This window comes from Microcebus murinus, chromosome 12, assembly GCF_040939455.1.
Source record: "Microcebus murinus isolate Inina chromosome 12, M.murinus_Inina_mat1.0, whole genome shotgun sequence".
Taxonomy (NCBI): domain Eukaryota; kingdom Metazoa; phylum Chordata; class Mammalia; order Primates; family Cheirogaleidae; genus Microcebus; species Microcebus murinus.
Genome location: NC_134115.1, coordinates 88,435,538 through 88,456,873, shown reverse-complemented (window position 1 = coordinate 88,456,873; position 21,336 = coordinate 88,435,538). Strand labels below are relative to the sequence as shown.

The 21,336-nt window shown below is 41.5% G+C and overlaps 1 protein-coding gene and 1 pseudogene across 4 annotated transcripts in view; one reads left to right on the top strand and one right to left on the bottom strand.

The window, feature by feature from the left end:
* The window catches only part of GPR107 (G protein-coupled receptor 107), a 75,547-nt gene that overhangs the window by 19,784 nt on the left and 34,427 nt on the right, over positions 1 to 21,336 (bottom strand). For 2 of the 4 annotated variants that reach the window (XM_020289533.2, XM_012772232.3), the window contains exons 13-14: positions 20,814 to 20,944; positions 18,142 to 18,185 (exon numbers count right to left, since the gene is read on the bottom strand). In XM_020289533.2, coding sequence (XP_020145122.1) covers positions 18,142 to 18,185; positions 20,814 to 20,944 — 175 coding nt within the window. Of the gene's footprint in view, positions 1 to 6,760; positions 6,914 to 14,274; positions 14,363 to 15,637; positions 15,691 to 18,141; positions 18,186 to 20,813; positions 20,945 to 21,336 lie in introns of all 4 variants that reach the window. The other 2 variants (XM_012772233.3, XM_012772231.3) reach the window with 2 other exon arrangements.
* Positions 19,628 to 20,512, top strand: LOC105875299 (large ribosomal subunit protein uL14 pseudogene; annotated as a pseudogene).

Genomic DNA, 21,336 nt, shown 5'->3' with positions numbered 1-21,336 from the left:
GAGTCCCTCTGACTCACTCTGAATCTCAACGTTTCCACAATCTGCTTAAGCTCTGGGCTCTAGCTCACTCTGCATGGGGGACAGGGGAGCCTCCCCCATCTGTGGTCACACATGGGCTCAAAAGCCTGGGTGCATGGCTTTTCTCTGTCACCATAAAGACATCAAAAGGACGCAGGCCACATGCTAACCTAGGACCACACTGGTTTTGGGGAGGTGTTAAGCTTATGGGGTACCCTCTGCCCTCCACTAAGAAAAGGTCCCACTAACCCATTTCAGAGATGGTATTAGGATGTCAACAGAAAAGAAGTGAAACTCGAATTACACGTAAAGTCATAAATCAATACATGGAAGGCTTACAATGGTTTGGCCCAAAAAGGTGGGACATCTCAAAGGGGCACTTACAGGTTGGTTATAGGTGGATTTAAAGACTTTGATTTGTAACTGGCTAAAGAAATGAAGCTTTGTTTAAAGGCTTGGAATGTTTTAAGTTAAGATAAGGAAGTCTGGCTGGACGTAGTGGCTCACGCCTGTAATCCTAGCACTCTGGGAGGCCGAGGTGGGAGGACTGCTTGAGCTCAGGAGTTCAAGACAGTCTGAGCAACAGCGAGACCCCATCTCTACTAAAAATAGAAAGAAATTAGCTGAACAAAAATAGAAAAAATTACCCGGGCATAGTGGCACATGCCTATAGTCTCAGCTACTTAGAAGGCTGAGGCAGGAGAATCACTTAAGCCCAGGAGTTTGACATTGCTGAGAATAAGTCTATTCAGGAAGCTCTAAGTCTATGTGAGAAGCAGGAAATTTTTTATAGTGGGGATGGATGCTTGTACCACATGGCCCAGAAAGGCAAAATCTCTCATTTAGTATTTGTTTAGGCTTTCTGTGTCCATTCTTACTCTGTAGGGTCTAAATTAATTCCATTCCTTGGAATTGGCCTTTATAGTCTCACATGCCCCAGACCCTTTTGTGATAGTCTCTGGGCCTAGAGGGGGGATGTTTGCAGTTGGCAATGAGTAACAGGTTGGGCCCAGTTGAGATGTAATAGTTTTAAATCTTGGAGATACTAGGTAAACTTGTTATTTACTTAAAACTTGTCGTGACTCTGGAAACCAAAGTAAGATAATCAGTAATGTTTTAAATAAAAAGTCATAAAAATATTTTAGTTTTTTGTTTTTCTTTTCTTAAATAACCAGTTATTTTAGGGCAAAAAAAATTTAGTGAAAACTTAAGTAGGAAATCATGAATTGTCTGTCATGAAACACTTGTCACAAAACAGGATCACAGGTTACTATAAAAGTATAGTCATTTATTTAGTCAAACTGATAATTAAAATATTTTTAAAATTAAATATCTCATTTTTTGATAGACAGGAGACTTGGTTTCTCAAACAATCATAAGACCTACGATAGACAAAGTGAAATACAAAGTAATAAGACAAACTGAATTTCTCTCTCTCTCCCTCTTTTTTTTGTAGTTTATTCAAAGGTGAACAAAAATGTTGTTATTTCTATTAATCATATGAAAGTCAAATAGAAAGAAATTAGCTGGACAACTAATAATACATAGAAAAAGTTAGCCGGGCATGGTGGTGCATGCCTGTAGTCTGAGATACTCGGGAGGCTGAGGCAGGAGGATTGCTTGAGCCCAGGAGTTTGAGGTTGCTGTGAGCTAGGCAGATGCCACGGCACTTTAGCCTGGGCTACAGAGTGAGACACTGGCTCAACAAAAAAATAAGAAATAAAAGCATCTAATTAGTTAACACCTTTAAACAGGTGTAGATGATAAAATCTTAGTCATGATTAAAGGTGAAAAGGAGATCTGGTTATTTTTGTGGCATACAACAATTTAACATATGTAATTATTATTAGCACATTATCAAGGCATATTAAAATTTTAGAAATCTCATGAAAATTTTTGTTTGAAAGAGAAAATCAAATTTTTCCTTTGTATTAGTGTATCAATGGAAAAGCTAATTCTAACAAAATCTTGTAAACAAATCTATTTAATTTTAATCAATTTTACTATAAGATTTTTTATAAACCTTTTATAACCTTTATTTTTAACTTTTATAACTATTTAGCTTTACTCATTTATTTAATTAAAAGTCTTTAAAACCTATAAATTTGACAAAATTATCTTTTTTTAACAAAAACAATTTCTATGTCTTATAATCTTTATTAAAAAATTTTATTTTTTATATTGAATTTTCTTTTAGGCATGCGCCACCATGCCCGGCTAACTTTTTCTATATGTTTTTAGTTGTCCAGCTAATTTCTTTCTATTTTTTTTAGTGGAGATGGGGCTCTCGTTCTTGCTCAGGCTGGTCACAAAATCCTGAGCTCAAGCAATCCTCCTACCTTGGCCTCCCGGAGTGCTAGTATTACAGGCATGAGCCACCACACCTGGCCTAGATCCTTTTAAAACACCATATTTTTAGCACTCTGGGAGGCTTAGGCAGGAGGATGCTTGAGCTCAGGAGTCTGAGACCAGCCTGAGAAACCGTGAGACCCCATCTCTACCAAAACAGGAAAAATTAGCTGGGCATGGTGGCACATGCCTGTAGTCTGAGCTACTTGGGAGGCTGAGGTGGGAGGATTGCTTGAGCCCAGGAGTTTGAGGTTGCCATGAGCTAGACTGATGTCACGGCACTTTAGCCCAGGCAATAGAGTGAGATTCTGTCTCAAATAAAAATAATAAAAAGCAAAAATAAATAAATAAATAAAACACCACATTTCAAAACAAAATCTACTGACATTGTGGGGACCAAAGTGTCCCTAGACCCCCAAAATTTAGTCAAATTGTAGGGAGCAGAGCAAAGCCCACTATTTGCATAAAGTTTTCTTGAACATTTATTGATGAGGCAGATTAATTAATAGGAAGAAAAATTATAAACTTATACATGGGAATCTTTACAATGAACACTCAAAAATATAAGGGAAAGTGTCCATTTTTATGGTCAGGGTCAACTAAGTGTAGACAGCTGTGTAGAAATATGATTCGAACAAAAAGGGTGTGATCTACTGCTAACAGGCTGAGTGGGGAACCCAGCAAAGCCTTTTTATTTTTATCTACACTGTGTTTGGCTTCTCTGAGTATGTATTCCTTTCTTTTAGGTGTGGGTCAGGGTCTTTCCGGAGTAGAGGTTTTACAGTAAAACAAAATAGGTCAGATCATTACTTTATGGCAAGATTTTACATAGAATAATTTTAGGTTTTATGGCTTTTAGGAAAAGAGGGGTTCTGGCTTTTATGACCTGTCTTGGGGAAGAGGAATTCTGATTTCTATGGCTAGCTTCAGGCAAGTATGGGACCAAAAGGCAGAAAGACAAGGGAAAGTCAAAGACCTTCTGTTCTTGAGGCCTTTATTTTGGGGTCGTTTTTTGAGGCCCATCAACATGATATCACTTGACTTTAGACCAAGGGGAAAAAAAAACCTTTAGCACCAATACTCAGCACCTCAAATAATGACACAAAGTTGTAACATGTTTTTCTTATATGAGGATCAAGATTAAGCTGTTTTAAAAACAATCTAAATAGTCTCAAAACATTTTCCAACTTGGGTGTAAACTTGAATACATGTTACTATTTCCAAAGAGTAAGACGGTCTAGAGATTCTCTTTGGATTTTAACAATCTTTTTTTTTTATTTTTGAGACAGAGTCTCACTCTGTTGCTCGGGGTAGAGTGCCGTGGCATCAACCTAGCTCATAGCAACCTCAAACTCCTGGGCTCAAGCAATCCTACTGCCTCAGCCTCCCAAGTAGCTGAGACTACAGGCATGTGCCACCATGCCTGGCTAATTTTTTTCTACATATATTTTTAGTTGTCCAGCTAATTTATTTCTATTTTTAGTAGAGACAGGGTCTCGCTCTTGCTCAGGCTGGTCTCGAACTCCTGAGCTCAAACAATCCACCTTCGTCAGCCTCCCAGAGTGCTAGGACTACAGGCGTGAGCCACTGTGCCCAGCCGACAATAATTTTTTTAATCTTAAAATAAATTAATATGTATAAATTAACAATTAAGGATTTTTGTCATAGGCAAAAACTTTGTTATAGCAATAAAATGTACACATAATCAGCTAGCAAATCAAGAGTGGACAAGACCAAGGGAAAACTAAAGCTTTAAAATTTTTAAGATAGCTTTGAATCCCTAACAGTACTGTTACTATCAGATGACAGAAAGAGTGAGTTAGAAACACGTTTTATGTGTACCTTTTCAGACACTGAAATTAGTGGAAGAAACTGTATCTGCAGCTAGGATTAAAAGACCAAAACCAAAATATTTTTATAAATCATTGACCATAAGTTTCTATTTTTATGTTCTATTTATTTGGTGTTTTATTTATTCTAATTTGTTGACACTTATTTTTTGTTTAGGCATATCTACATTTTTACCTAATTAAGAACCTTAAGGTTAAAAATAGGCATTTTTGTTAATAACTCAAGGAGATTTAAGCTATTATCATTAGACCAACAATACTAAATATACCATACTTATTAAAAATTATACAAACACAGACCATTTTGTCTTTGGCTGGGTTTATAGTTTTACAACCTTTGTGTCAAGCCCTGACATTTCTCTTTATTCTTGGCTAGACAGAACCTGTTTACCTTAAGAAACATAAAAATGCCCAGTAAAACCCAGGCAAAAAATATATGTTGACAACATTTTTATTTCTATTTCACCAATAATATTTTTAATAACCCAGTTTACTTATCAAAGATTACTAAATTCAAGTGAATTAGAAAATTCATTTGGGTTTATTTAATTTATGAGCATTCTCTTATTTATAAGCCAGTCCACAACCACGTAGGCACACAAACATATATTATGGGGACAAACACAAAACATATCTAAGCATATACACTCATGCGTTCACAAAGTGTCAATAGATTTTACCTCAGAATTTTAGTCATGAGATGGTAATACAAACTCACCAGTTTGTAAAAGACACTGGATCCAAATTTCTTCTGACAAAATTGGAACTTGTTCATGTGGCTAAACTTTAGTTGCCCTGACAGGTAACCTATTACACCTGAGTATCAAAGTTTTAGGTAAAGCAGTTTTTATGGCAGCTGGGTTTTTTTTAAAAACCTCTTATCCCCCTCCTTTTTTTCTGGTTTAAAATGAGTTTTCAATGTTTACATTTTAGCTAGAACTGGCTGTAAGATTTCCAGGTAGCCTTTCAATTGGATATATTATAAACAATGACTTTATCTCAACATCAGTAGAAAAAGTTAGGTTTAGAATAGCCAGAAAAGAAAGAGAGAGCGCGTGAGAGACATTTTAACTCTATATTGTCAGGTCCACCAACTGAGCTCTGAATTTCCTTGATGTAATTTACCCTTCAGTAAAATCTTGTGCACAGGAATTGGTGGTGGCTCACACCTATAATCCTAGCACTCTGGGAGGCTGAGGTGGGAGGATCACTTGAGGCCGGGAGGCTGAGCCCAGCCTGAGCAAGAGTGAGACTCCAACTCTACTAAAAATAGAAAGAATTAGCTGGGTGTGGTGGTGCACACCTGTAGTCCAAGCTACTCAGGAGGCTGAAGCAGGAGGATCCCTTGAGCCCAGGAGTTTGAGGTTGCTGTGAACTAGGCTTATGCTATGTCACTGAAGCCTGGGTGACAGAGCAAGACTGTCTCAAAGAAAGAAAAAAAAAAGGAATTGGCCATATGGCCATAACTGGCTGAAGTCCTAGAAAACGTGGCAGGTCTTTGAACCTTTCCATTTACAAATATTTGCAGGTACAGGCACCATAAACCAATTGTGGTGCCCAAAGGGGGTCGTCTTCCTTGTCTTCACTCATTTTTACAAGGTTTATTCCCCTGGCTGGGTGCGGTGGCTCACGCCTATAATCCTAGCACTCTGAGAGGTCCAGAGGCGGGTGAATTGCTCAAGGTCAGGAGTTTGAAACCAGCCTGAGCAAGAGCGAGACCCCATCTCCACTATAAACAGAAGCAAATTAATTGGCCAACTAAAAATATATAGAAAAAATTAGCCAGGCATGGTGGCGCATGCCTGCCACAGCCTCCTAGCTACTCAGGAGGCTGAGGCAGGAGGATCGCCTGAGCCCAGGAGTTTGAGGTTGCTGTGAGCTAGGCTGACACCAATACACTCTAGCCCGGGCAACAGAGTGAGACTCTGTCTCAGAACAAAAAAAAAGATTTATTTCCCATTTTCCTTTAAAAGAAGTAACTGAACTGTAGTATAGGGTTTAGTATCAGACAGAGTGTGCTGAGGCTGGGTTGAGGCTTCACAGTGTTTCACCACTGAGCCGTTCCCACACTTTACCTGTCTCAGTTTCCGTCTAATACCTCTGAAAGGGCTCAAAACAGAGAGATCAGCTCTTAAATGTGTTTCCTGGACAAGCCTGCTATTAATTAATTTTGTTGGGGGGGTTCTCTATTGGGCCCCTCAAGCTGTGGGCAATCACCCCAGGCAACTCCCACTCAGGTCCTCCGTCACCCAGGGTGCCTTCCAGCTGAGAGGAATAAAAATGCCCTTTCTCTTTGGAGCTGAGAACTCAGGCTCTCATTTATCAACAAACAAGACAGTTCGGTTTCCTCTTTTGCAAATGTGCAGAAAAGCCAATTGAGATTAATTTTGGGAGGAAGAGGCAATGGAGAAGACACTTTAGAATGTACCTCAAAATCAAAATTAGGATCCCAAACAACAAATTCCTAGGAAAAGAACCAACAGCTCAGAATAAACCAGGACCATCACCCAAAAACGGGAGGTCCGGAGCTCAGGAGGACTTACCAGTTCCACCAAAGGAGAAGCTCGGAGTCGGGGGGCCCAAAGGGGCCATGTTGGTACCTGGTGCCGAGTTCGGGCTACTCCTTCGGAGGGTCCTAAGTCTTCTCTGAGCCTCACGCTGTGCAGCAATCTTCTCAACGGAAAAGAAGTCAAGCTCTGTAAAATAATTTAAACAGGTTTATTCTGACCCAAATCTGAGGACTATGGCCCAGAGCCATGCCCAAGAAGCCTTGAGCAAGTGAGCTTGCTGTGGCTAGGTTACAGTTTGGTTTTATACATTTCAGGGAGACAGGAATCACACATAAAGTCATAAATCAATATAAGGAAGGCCCAAAAAGGTGGGATATGTCAAAGCGGGAGGTTACAGGTTGTAGGTGGGTTTAAAGACTCTTTGATTTGTAATTGGTTAAAGAAATGAGTTTTGTCTAAAGGCTTGGAATGCTTTAAAGTTAAGAGAAGGAAGTCTGTTAATCAGAGATAAGCCACTTGTTTTATACCCAGATTCAAGCAATTTATTCTGTACATTGAGGACCTGTAGGTTAGTCTTGTACAACCTTAGGCCTGTTAATGAGTTGTAAAGGCTATCTCCAAGAAGGGAGGGGGGCATGATGAGGTATGTCTGACCTCCCTTCTCATGGCTAATAACTCAGTTTTAGGGTATTCCTTGGCCAAGAGGGGGCCCATTCAGTCAACCAGTGGAGGGGAGTCTAAAAATATTATTTCAGTTCACAAGGTGTAAGCATGGGAAAGGCTGAGAGTGGTCAAGAACAACTATGCAGAAAACCAACTTCTTTGATCTTCAAACTGTTAAGGGTCATGTGAAAAATCATTCAAAATACATCCCCAATATACTTTGTATACAAATACATACCCCAAAAGACGGCAAAAGTCACCAAATTCAACAGTTAAGGGCTGTGTAGCTCATCACAAGCAAAACTGTGTTTTGCATGATAATAAATCAAAAGCATCAAAGAAAGAAGTAAAAATGGCTCACGAGCAGAACTTGAGACCACACGACACCAGGAAAGACCAGCTCTGTAAAAGACTTCTGTGTTAAGTCTGTCAAGTGTCCAGCTTCCATTCTCTCCTCCCCCATTCTAGAACCACACTGAGATGAGGGGTGTGAGAAGGGCACGCTAATCTCAGACTCTGCTCCTGTCAGCCCTCCTGCTCTCTGCCTGCTGCAGTATGCAGCCGCAAAGCTGTGAGCTATGTCAGCCAGACATGGCGCCTGCCACCTTTGCCTCACCCCCAGCTGTCCACTGCAGTCACAGTCAGCAGTGAGCTAGGCCAGGACAAAGATCAGACTTCCCAATGCTTGATGACAAAGGCTGGTTAACAGCAGGCAAAATCTTCTGAGGAAGAGAATCTGACCTTCCCCAAATACTGCAGTAATCAATTGAGAAGATTTGGTTTCGGCAACGTCTGAAGACACACGGAAACCAAAGGCATGCTAACACCACGAGGCAGGAGAACCAAACCCAGGCAGGCCCATGGAGGGCACACTACCACGGATCACTAACCAGGTCCTCTGGGTGGCTGTGGGCCCCCTAAAAGTATTAATACATTAAAAGTCTAACAACAAAAATAGCAATGTGTCCATGACAAGGCTGCTTCTCAGCCTGGTGATAAGAGAAGCCTCTTTGCTTTGGGTTGTAGCTTATATTAACTCAAGGCGGTTATCTCTCGTTAATCGATTATTTTATAATGTTAATTAGAAGCTGTGATTAGGTTGATGAGATTACAGGAATTCTGGGTGATCTGTTGAGGGAAAGTAATGAAAGGAGGCTTTTGGTGATTAGAAGAAATTTAAAACCACTGTATTAAACCAGCCAAATAAAAAATGTACACACATATTTTCTCTCATTCTCTCTTTAAAACTGTTTATTTAGCAGTAGCTTTAAATCATTCTAGGTTCACAAACTCCTCTGAAAATTTGCTATGATAACAGCCACTAACCCTCTGCTCAGGTAAATGCATGCACAAAATCTCACCTACAGTTTTTGGCACGCACAAATCCCTGTGTAATGCATTCATGGATGCCATGCAAAAACCATCTGAATTAGAGGGTCGCCCACTTAAGTGAGGTAGTCCTGAGTACAGGGCGGAAACATCTGAGGGTTGTAGAGGTACCACTTCATCTCATGCAACACAAGTGGTAACAGGAGCTTTGTAAGTGCTCCCATCGCAGTGCATGAAGAACAAGTGTCGCTGACTGCCAGCCCACCACTTGTCTGTACGGAAGACGGTTGGCAATGCTCTGAGGGTGCAGCTTCAGACTTTGGGGACTGGAGTGGAATGACAAGTATATCCATAGAGACAAAAGGATGACAATTTTCAACCAGATCAAGGAAATCTTCTTTCTTCTTCTGCCTCCTTTCTCCTACATCATGAAACACTGCTCCAGTGGGTGGAGTCCCAAGAGACCATCTCTAGTAGCAGTGTAGACAGCAGCACACTACAGTGCTAGGGGAAATCAAATACTCATTCCTGACCAGGCGGCACCCAGTTCTAGAGCTGTCCCCACATTCTAGGGAGGCAAAATCACAGCAAACCGTGCAGTCGGAGGTTTGCCTCGTTCTCCTAACCTTCTCCTTGCTCTGGAGGCTTCTAAGCTGGAGTCTCTAAGTTTAGCCTTATAATAATCCCCCCTGCCAATAGCATCAGTGGCTTTAGTGCTACCTCAGTTTCTGCTTGGAAAGCAAAAACAAGTTAGACAAACTTATACAGGCTGAGTATCCTTAACCCAAAATGCTTCAAAATCTGAAACTTTCTGAACATCAACATGATGCTCAAAGAAAATGCACATTGGAACATTTTGGATTTTCAGATTAGGGATGCTAAACCAGTTAAGTATAATGCAAATATTTCAAAATCTGAAAAAAATCTGAAATCCAAAACATTTCTGGTCTCCAGCATTTCAGATAAGGAATACCCAACCTATAACTGCACCAGGCACTGGATCAAAGGAGTCAGGGAAGGGAAGGATTATAAATCTCCCGGGGGAAATTTACAGCCCAAAGCTTTGCTGATAAATTTAGGGTAATCCATGATAAAGCCAACTTGTTAGAGACCAGTGCAGATTCTCATCAGAGGGACAGGTTAGGTAAAAGCTTAAACATAGCTCTGGATGCAAAGCTCAAGTTCTATTAATACTTAAAAGCAGTAAGCTACATAAGCTTTACAGTTTTCAAAGTGCTTGAGTATAGAATAAAGAGCCAGTAGTCATTATTCCTCTATTACATATATGGCTTTACAAATGGCTTCTCTCAAATGTCTAGAATAGCCAGAGGGTGGCAAACTTTTTCTGTAAAGGGCTGGACAGCCAATGTTTGCCTATGTGGGCTGGACAATCTCTGTCCCAATTACTCAACTTTGCCTAGTGGTGAAAGCAGCTATGGGCAGTATGTATACAAATGGCCATGGCTGCATTAGAAAAAAACTTCATTTATGAAAACAGGTGGGGGTGGGATTTGATCCATGGGCCATAGTTGGCCAACACCTGCCCCACACCATAATATCATAATGAAAAATTATAAGACAGAATCTCTGCTACCTCGTTTTCCCAAAAAGAGATTATATTTTTATTTAGTAAAAAGTTAAGATGGCAATATCATACGATACCCAAAAGTAGCCAATGGCTTATTTCTGAAGTATCCACCATTGAACTTCCTCTACAATAAGCAGACAAATCTTTTCATACCAGGCAGAGTTTTCCAGAGTAGCAAGTCACTGAGCATTCACCTCTGCATTACATCTCTGCAAAGGGAGTAGGCTGCCCCATAGGACCCCAGATAAATTCTCAATAGCTTCTTAAAGTAGTGAACTATCTAGGCAAACAAGAAGACCCCTGTGCAGCAACAAAACAACAAAAAAAACCCAATTAAAAGGCGGGCAAAGATCTTGAATTGACATTTTTCCATAGAAGATATACAAATGGCCAATAAGCACATAAAAAGATGCTTTACATAGTTAATCATTACAGAAAAATGGAAATCAAAACCAAAATGAAATACCACTTCATATCCCTTAGGATGGCTACTATAAAAAAAAACCCAAAACCAGAAAATAACAAGTGTTAGTGAGGATGTGGATAAAATGAAATCCATGCACACTGATGGTAGGAATGTAAAATGGGGCAGCCACTGTAGGAAACATTATGGCAGTTTCTCAAAAAAGTAAAGGTAGAATTACCATGTGATCCAGCAACTGTACTTCTGGGCACATAGCCAAAAGAACTGAAAGTAAGGACTTGAACAAATATCTGTACACCAATGTTCATAGCAGCATTATTCACAATAACCAAAAGGTGAAAGCAACCCAGTGTCCACTGACACACGAACGGACAAACAAGTGCGGTACACACATACAGTGCAATATTATTCAGCCTTAAAAACAAAGGAAATTCTGACACAGGCTACAACACAGATGAACCTTGAGGACATAATGTTGCATGAAATAAATCAGTCAAAAAGACAAACATTGCATGATTCCACTTACTTGAGGTCCCTAGAGTAGTAAAATTCACAGAGACACAAAGTAGAATGGTGGTTGCCAGGGGCTAGGGGGAGGGGGAAATGGAGAGTTAGTGTTTAATGGGGACAGAATTTCAGTTTGGGAAGATAAAAAATTCTGGAGATAGATGGTAGTGATGGTTGCAAAACAATGTAAATGTACTTATTATTACCACCACTAAACTGTACACTTAAAAATGGTTAAAATGGTAAATTTTATGTTATGTATACTTTACCACAATATTAAGAAAAAGAAAAGAAAAGAATACCAGAGCAGAAATACTCTTTGAGGGACATTCCAGTGGAAGGGGTAGGAAAGATAAAGGCAAGCGGAAACTTGCCACAGAGTTCAATGCATTCTGTATTCTCTCTGCTCTCTCCTGGGAGTCAGTCCTATGGGGGAGTCTCACATCATAACTATGCTGGTGTGTTTCCATCCAAATCACTATACCAGAGTAACAAGATGATTTAAATTAATCTAAAAAAGGGGATATTAAACCTGGGGTCCACAAATCCCATGAAATTGCATGAAAAACTTTATATATACATGTGGAAGGCTAAGTTCTACTCTAAGTTCTATACTCTAAGTTCTCAAATAGATCTAGCACCCCCAAAAGGGTAAGAACCACCAGTCTAAGGAAAGCAAGAATTAAAAATAAGAAATATATATTAGCCGGGCATGGTGACGCATGCCTGTAGTCCCAGCCACTTGGGAGGCTGAGGTAGGAGAATTGCTTAAGCCCAGGAGTTTGAGGTTGCTGTGAGTTAGGCTGATGCCACGGCACTCTAGCCCGGGCAACAAAATGAGATTCTGTCTCAAAAGAAAGAAAGAAAGAAATATATAAACATGAGTTGCAACCAGGATGTACACAATGATTATTTCTCTTCTCTCTCTAGTAGGTTTTTCATCAGGTCTTTTCATGTGGACACACCCAAATAAAACATAGTTCTTTGGCATGTGTTGCCCTGAGCTAATGGACATCTTAAATAACCACAAGCATCTGGCCAAGTATGAAATAAGCTCAATAGGAAGAAAAGAACTAGGTAGACTTTCACTCGAGTTCACGGTCACCATGACCACAAGAGACTTAAGGGACCTCATCTTTAATACGATGGTTCTCAATCTTTTGGTCTCAGGATGCCTTTATACTTTGAAAAATGACTGAAGACCTCAAAGAGTTTTTGTTTATGTGGTAACATCTATGTTTATTTATCATATTAGAAAGTGAAACAGAAATTTCAAAAATATTTATAATTCATTTAAAACAAACCCATTATATGTTAATATAAATAATATTTTTTGTTAAAGAAAAACTCTTCCAAAAAATTAATAATAATAAGAGTGGAATTATTTTCCACTTTTGTAACTCTCAATGCCCAGCCTAATACAACATGACTGGGTGCTCATGTTTGCTTCTGTATCCAGTCTGCTGCGAGGGAGCGCTTTGGTTGAAGTACGTGAAGAAAATAAGGCCACGTACAAAGGGACGTAGGCCTTCTTAGATAACTGAATAGTTTGATTCTACATTTACAGTTGACAAGTGGTAGCTTCTAAACATTAGTGAGCTGGGGGAACCTGAAGCCACATCAATGAACCTTTCACTCTCTGTTACACTAAATTCCACCAGTCCATCCTGCACTCTGAATGGCTCTGTTACCCAAGCATGACTGTGGAACTTCATGCACTGGTCTGGCGAAAGATATTTTTCAGTGAGTTATGCAGCTCTCCCAAACATTTTATTATAAAATTAAAAAAAAAAACAACACATTGTTAATACCACACCTCTGCTTACATCAGATGTCTTATAAGACCGGCTTACAATGGTAGATATAAGTTTTTCTAAATTCTAATTTTCACTTGAAAGAACAAATTTTATCACCGGCAACAAATACTGTTAGTTATTTCTCTTAAAGTGATATGCTCATTTCATTCATTTTCAAGAAACCGTTTTTGTATGTCTGCCAAAAACCCAAGTTTGAGTAACCATAGCAGCCAGTCATTCTTTCAAATAAAAACGGTGTTCCTGACAAAAGTGGCTAGTTTAGCTTGCAACTCAGATAATCACATGCACACTTTTCCTCAAGATCATGACAATCATACTTCGAGGACTTTATGCATACTTCCTATTTTGTCACAAAGAATGTTAAAGGATATGTACTCCAGGGCTGAAATGTAATAACATTAACAGTTTTTATTACTTCATCAAGTCCATTCTTAAGTGACACAAGGCTTTTTCACCCCTGTAAGTAGGTGGCAGTGCAGATGCAATGGCTACTAGTAGAGTTCAGTGCCATAGCCCTGAATGACATGAAGGTGCCAGCAGTTTTACCCAGGATTGCTTTTGCACCATCAGGGCAAACGTCAAAAAGGCTAAAAATGTATGATTATAAAAACAAGTTTGACCTTGAGGACCCCCTTGAGAACTGCTGCCCTAAAAACATCTCTCATGGCCACAGCTCCTTTTAGAACATGGCAGCAGCCAGAATGAAGCCAATGCTCAGTAAACCCTGTAACTAGCCAACTGTCATTTGTTTAAATGTTTCTGAAGCTCCATAAAAGCTAAGATTCTTCAGAATACTTCTTCTGACTTTTCCTCCGAAACACAAGGCCAAAAAAAGGATGATCAGAAGCAGAGACCGTTAATTAAATTTATGGTGTATATCTCCAAGCCAGTCCTACATGGTAATGACAGAAAGGAGGGGAAACAGGGAAGCAAGCTTAAGGGCAGGAACAGCCAGTAAATCTTGGCAGGAGAAAACCCGGGGAATGGAGCTAGGTGTGCCTGTCCAAGACGCCATTAAGCTCCCTCTCAGGGATGCAGTGCAGCAGTGAATCTAAATGACACAGGACCTGAGAGAAGCCACGGCATGTGATAGAAGAGACAAAGACAGGGCCTAAGGACATTGGGCAGCTTCAACCTTAATGTTTTATACTTCCCTCAGGTTCAGTCAAAAGGAATCCAGAGATAAAGAAGTAAACAAGGCCAGTGTGGTGGCTCACACCTATAATCCCACCACTTTGGGAGGCCAAAGTGGGAGGATCGCTTGAGCTCAGAAGTTTGAGACCAGCCTGAGCAACACAGTGAGACTCCATCTTTACAAAAAATAGAAAAAATAGCCAGGTATGGTGGTGTGCACCTGTAGTCCCAGCTCCTGGGGAGGCTGAGGCAGGAGGGTCACTTGAGCCCAGGAGTCTGAGGGTGCAGTGGACTATGATTGTGCTACTGCACTCATGCCTGGGCAACAAAGTGAGACCCTGTCCAATAAAAAAAGTAAATAAAGTTCAAACGAATACCCTCAGAAAGCTATATTCAACCCAAATGCAGGAAGAACAACAACAAACAGCATTTTTCTCACTTGCAATTACTCAGCCTGGACTGTACCTAAACTGAGATTCTTGAGCCCAAGTTACTGTCAAGGCCATGTAATGAGTCAATGGAATAACGAAGCTAAGAACAGGAATCAGAATGTCAGACACTATCCAGCAAAATGCTTCCAAAACAGACAGGAGACGTTACTGCTTGTGGTCTTCATGCTCTCAGGGCCTCTAGGATGAGCCAGACCTCAGGAGGGCTGAACTGAGGAGCATAGCGGGACAACGGGTCCACTGATCCTGGAGCCAGTGGATGGCAGTGCGCTCACTCCAGCTTTCCTGGCTGGGCCACAATGCAGCCATACCTGAGGCTGGCCCTCCAGCACAGAGTGCTATTCCTGAGACTTTTCTGCAGGGGGGACTTCAGCTGTGGACACATGGCTGCCCTCACTCTGGGAGTGTCACAAGCATAACCGTTTTTCATAACCATTCAGTAATGCTCAAAAGCATCCCATGGGCCGGGCGCTGTGGCTCACGCCTGTAATCCTAGCTCTTGGGAGGCCGAGGCGGGCGGATTGCTCAAGGTCAGGAGTTCAAAAAACCAGCCTGAGCAAGAGCGAGACCCCGTCTCTACTATAAATAGAAAGAAATTAATTGGCCAACTGATATATATATAAAAAAAAATTAGCCGGGCATGGTGGCGCATGCCTGTAGTCCCAGCTACCCGGGAGGCTGAGGCAGAAGGATCACTCGAGCCCAGGAGTTTGAGGTTGCTGTGAGCTAGGCTGACGCCACGGCACTCACTCTAGCCTGGGCAACAAAGTGAGACTCTGTCTCAAAAAAAAAAAAAAAAAAAAAAAAAAAAAAAAAAAAAAAGCATCCCATGGACCAAATCAAAATCAATTCAGAGAAAAGAACGTGCATTGAAAAGATACTCCCCTTCTAATCTACTCTATCCCCCATTCAAAGAGTTTACAATATTTGCTGATGAGAAATGGGTGATTTCTTAACACACGTCATCCTGAGAGTGGGGGATATAAGCCCAGGTTTGCCTATGTGATTTCCTGCTTTTACGTTCATTCTCAGAAGAGGTCCCATGCTGTCACCTGGTGGAAAAAGAGAGCAACTACCTAATGTGCCCCAGGCCAGGACAAAAGCATCCATCCCAGTTCGGTAAAGTTTTTCTTTACTTCACATGCTGGAGGGCGATGCTGACCCATCTTGGGCCTCACCTGCTGTGCTGTCTGTCCCAGGCAGGGTACTTTACTAAGATCCTCAGCTAAGGACCAACCCAGGTGGAATCAGTGGTCACTGAGACAGTCTCCACAACACCCCCAGCCCGCTAAGTGCCCGCTATCGCAAGACCAGAAAATGAAGAGGCAGCACAGTCAGAGAGATGAAGGCGGAAGGGAATGGGCAGGAAGGGCCAGAGAGCTCACATAGGTGGCAAGAAGGAGCCAAGAAGAAAAATGCAGATAAACCTTACCAACTGGAAAACACTGCCCTTGGAATTTTTTAACATTTTCAGCCAAATAGCCAGGAAAACTAACTTGAAAATACTGAAGGGTATAAGAAAAAAGTTAAAAGGTGTCATTGCATTATATTAACATAAGAATAAAACTTATTTACTAAGTTACAAAAATAATAAAATCACCTTTCAATATAACATGGATATAAGGGGATGGGGGAGATGAGAATATCCCTAATTATTCCCAGGAGGTAGATTTTTTATTTTTTACCTTGGGTTTTTGTGTTTGTGGCATGATACCTTATTAAAATTTTAATTCAGGCCGGGCTTGGTAGCTCACGCCTGTAATCCTAGCTCTTGGGAGGCCGAGGCGGACAGATTGCTCAAGGTCAGGAGTTCAAACCCAGCCTGAGCAAGATCGAGACCCCGTCTCTACTATAAATAGAAAGAAATTAATTGGCCAACTGATATATATATATAAAAAAAATTAGCCAGGCATGGTGGCGCATGCCTGTAGTCCCAGCTACTCGGGAGGCTGAGGCAGAAGGATCGCTCGAGCCCAGGAGTTTGAGGTTGCTGTGAGCTAGGCTGACGCCATGGCACTCACTCTAGCCTGGACAACAAAGCGAGACTCTGTCTCAAAAAAAAAAAAAAAAAAATTTTAATTCAATTAAATTAATTTAATTCAATTATTTTGTTTTTATGTTTCCTTTACCCCAAGAAGGCAGGAGGGCCTCCAGGAAAGGCTATGTAGCCAGGCTAAAAGCAGAGGCTTTCTTCAGACGACATTCCAGCTTAAACTCACTGAAAAGAATTTATCACGGAGAATATTCCAGAGGGAAAAGAAAGGAATCCAGTGCCTTTGAGGGAAAAAATGAGAAGAGGAGAAGGGCTATTTCCCAGGACTAGAAAGACGACAAAAGCAGGCACAGGCCACACTCAAGAAGCTGGGTAGACCTAGGGAGCCTGGCTAGGGCTCCCAGCCCGCACAAGACTCACACACACAGGCTGTCCAGTGGCAAGAGTTGCGTGAATCTACACATCAAGAATCATGACTTAACTATTCTGGGCCAAAACTAAAGAGATCTTCCGAATACTGTGCTCTCAATAAGAAGCCAGGATCTTACTTGACCTTGGGTGAAGCCCTGAGGTCATGTTTAATTCAATTTAAAGAAATAATGTGATATTAGTTATATACCAACTTTGTGAGATAAGATTTATAGCCACTATAATGCTTTCCAAATTTCTAAAGATAAATATTACCTTTATAATCAGAAAAAGGTCAGCAACAAAATTTCATTAACCAAAAAAACTATTTCTTTTTATTATCAGTAATAGATAATCTGCCTTAAAGAATGTTAATATCAGCATCAGGTGTATGATTTCACAGATCCAGAGGCAGCTCCGGACTTCCACAGAGCACTGCTCCTCAAACCCCTGCTGTCTGAAATTCCCGTTTGAGCCATGGCAGCCTATGGCAGATGTTATTCAAATAGGCCCAGAAACATACAAAACATTTTCTTTGTACCTTTTTTTCTGACTTAGGAGAAATGGTTGCAAAATCAAGGAGATGTAAAAGGGTTATAATGGCAGGACTATTTAAATATCAAATAATTTTAAAGGTTCTTTCTGGCTTCAGAGACTCATTTTAAATTAATACCAACACATCTATTTTGAAAGTGTGTTAAGTCAGCAGGAAGGACTGCTTTACACATAGCCATCTCCAATCCATTATACCTCCTGTTCTCACAGTAAAGTGTCATCTGGGCCTTCCAAGACAAGATTTTCTTTCTGACTCAGTTTTGAGAAGGTGAAAATCACAATCACGGGTGGAAATGAAATGAATCATCTCAACAAGCAGCAGCTACCCCCAAGCCTTACACCCCCAGTCTCTGTAGTGTTCAACACCTGCTTTTCCATCCAACAGCCCCCACTGCTCTTACAAAGTGGGCCTCCAGGACTCCCCCAGCCTGTCCCCCAGGAAGACAGCACCTTGAGACTCAACAGGCCTGCCCCCACCTCTCAGCAGGGCCCTGCATGTAGGCTCAGGGAAAGCTGAGCAGCACAAAAAGAGCACGAGGGAACTTGCCTTTTCCATCTGTTGCTGACGCTTCTTGTAAATGTCTGATTGACCTAAAAATAAACATTTGGAGAACAAAAGGTTAGCTGACAAATTTGCATTCCTCTCTATTTCCAGCACTAGTAACTCGAGGCCTTGAATTCCTCAATTATAAACTGAAAGGTTGGACTAGATAATTTTAGAGCACTGTCCCTAAAAAAGGGATCTGGGATAATCAACACTTGGCCATGTATGGTGCTCAAGGCTGAGAGGTAAAGGCGCCCTCTGCTGGCGAACATGTAAGTCTGCAGCCGCCAGAGTGTGAGGAGAGAACACTTTAACACTCCCACCCTCTACTGAGCTTCTCATCCCCACGACCGTCCTCCCACCCAACACTCCTAAGACAGTGAAGCATCTCTGAGCTCACCTGCCATGGGGAGAGAATCAACCCTAGAAGAAAGTCACAGGATGACTTCTAAAGTCTAGGTTCAAGACCTGGGGACACAAGGCTTCCTGCAAGCTCTTTTCATTGAGTGAAGATTTATAACTCCGCTGAAAAATGCCAGCCTCCAGGGAGTCCTTTTTTCAGCTATGATGTGCTAGTAATTAACTACCACCATGACAGTTCAGACAGGGGAACAATAACATTATTATAGAAGCTGAGATCAGAGTTCTAGGCACAGTCCAAAGCCACAAATGGAGAAACTGTTCTAAAGGGTTAGCAGGGTGCAGGCAGACAGGACCGCGCCACAGAATGGAGCCGGGGTCTGACACTGTCACTCTTTTTGGCTAACAAATCACTTCTAAAGCCTCAGTTTGCTCACCTGTGAGAGTGGGCTGTTTGAGAACTGAATGGAGCAGTATTGGGAAGTTAACTAGCACCAAGCTGGCCCTGAAGCAATGCTAGCTGAATATGAACATTTACAAATATTGTTGATGCCATTTCTTAAATCATTTCTCTAGTACTTACTGATCTTTTTTTCATTTTACAGTAATTTTCAGTACATTTACTTTAAGGAATCTAGCCATTTGACATCTACTCATTAGTGCTATAATTAACGAGTGGCAGAAAAGGGGCACTTGTACCTCTATAGCTCGTCTGAGTTTCTTATATTTGACTGTTCTAATAGTGGTGTACGTTAGAGTAGGGTCTCCAACCCCGTAATACAGATGCTTGAGTTACTTACTCCTGGGCAGACGGCGGAAGACCGTGGTGACTAAAAAGACACTTCAGTACTTCCTCTGCTGAACTGACACAGACCATGTGTGAAGTACGATGGATTAGGGTGAAGAGTGAATTAGGGTGAAGAGTGAAACTAACTGGCTGGAATGAGGATTACATCTCACTGGCACTATGTTCTAAATAATCAGAGTAAGTGACAAACCCCAGGGTTCTAAAACATGTTAATGTACTACATGGGGCACTGCAATACGAAGCATCTCACTTCTAACAGAAGGCAAGCAAGTCTATTTCTTTAAACTTTATTTCAAAAGAATTAATCACATCCAAATAGCCATGGAAGTACTAGATCATTAAAGGTGAACTAAGTGTTTTATTCTTGCTAGCCTTCTTTCCTCTACTAGTATCTTACTGAACCAAGAAGGTCCATCACTTCGCATGTAATTTAACAAGGATATTCTTTCTCATCAACCACTGACTGGGCACTAACACTTCATTCCATGTAATCAAAGCACAATCTATGCACCTAAACTGCCATTTCCAGGAATGGAGCAAACCGTTCTGAAGATACTGAAAATGTTTGCGTGCTGAGAACTATCACTAGCTTTGTTAATGTCCCTCCTCATTTTCCATGTAACTTGGCAAGAAATGGCTATTTATGGGATTTCTCCAACTTTCTCCCCAACAAATTCAGGCTGCCATTTTAGGTTGCTACTAAGTTCTTGTTTCCCAACTTTTCTCTGTTGCCTTAGAACTGTGCTAAATGGCTCTCTGTCCTTTTTTGGCATTCAAGATATAAGTGATGAGTGAGGACATGGTGAGTCCTCTGGTGTGAAATTCCAGATTTCCCTGGTTCTTCTGGTAGGAGCCGTGATCAATTGTGCTGACAACACAGGAGCTAAAAATCTGTACATCATCTCTGTCAAGGGGACCAAGGGACAACTGAATAGACTTCCTGCTGCTGGTGTGGGTGACATGGTGATGGCCACAGTCACGAAAGGCAAAACCCAGCTCAGAAAGAAGGTACATTCAGCAGTGGTAATTCGACAACAAAAATCATACCAGGGGAGAAAATGGTGTGTTTCTTTATTTTGGAGATAGCACAGGGGTCACAGTAAACAATGAAGGCGAGATGAAAGGCTCTGCCATCACAGGACCAGTTGCAAAGGAGGGTGCAGGCTGTGGCCCAGGACTGTGTCCCATGCTGGCAGCACTGCATGATTCTCCTCCAGAATATTTATAAAAGACATTAAAAAGTAGTTGCTCCCCCTACCCCCACCTCAAAAAAAGAACTCTGCTACATGACCAGCCCACGGTGCCAGACTAGCTCTACCAGAATCCCCTGGGTAACTTAATAAAGACACAGGGGCCGCCCTTGGAGACTGATTAAGCTTCCTGGAACCCAGGAAGCTATACTTTCAAACACATGTCCTGTCTGATTCAGATCAATTTGAGAATGGCCAGTTTAGCTTGACAGTCAAGCTGTCACGTCACGCAGACTTCCTCCCTGTGGGTTACTCACCACACCACTGGGAAGAGGATGGCTCCACAGCACAACAGATCAACTAGAAACAGAGAGTCCTTCCACAAGCCATACTCGGTTGTGCCCTCCTCAGTGGACTCTATGATGATGTAGGCTACGTTTGCCAGGACCTGCAAGACACAAGATGTTCCTGAGGCCCCAAAGCAAGGGTGGACTATCCCAACAACAGCAGCCCCAATGTGGGGTATACATGGGCCTACAGATGCCCAACCTGTGGCCACAGCATTATTTCCAGTCCCATGTGCTCTTCCAGAACTTTACCACTTTGCTATTAAGAAGCAGAGTTTCTGTGCTGTCCCCTTGAACCTGGGCAGGCTTGTGACTGCTCACACCAATGGGTCTTGTGACTGCTCTGTCTAATATGGTAAGGAGGAAGTGATGCCATGTGATTTTCAAGGTTGATAGATTCAGCTTCTGCCCAGCTCTCTCCTGGGACCTGTGGAGCCCTGAGCTTGTAAGACTAGCTACCTGAAAATGCCACGCTAGAGACCATGCAGACACA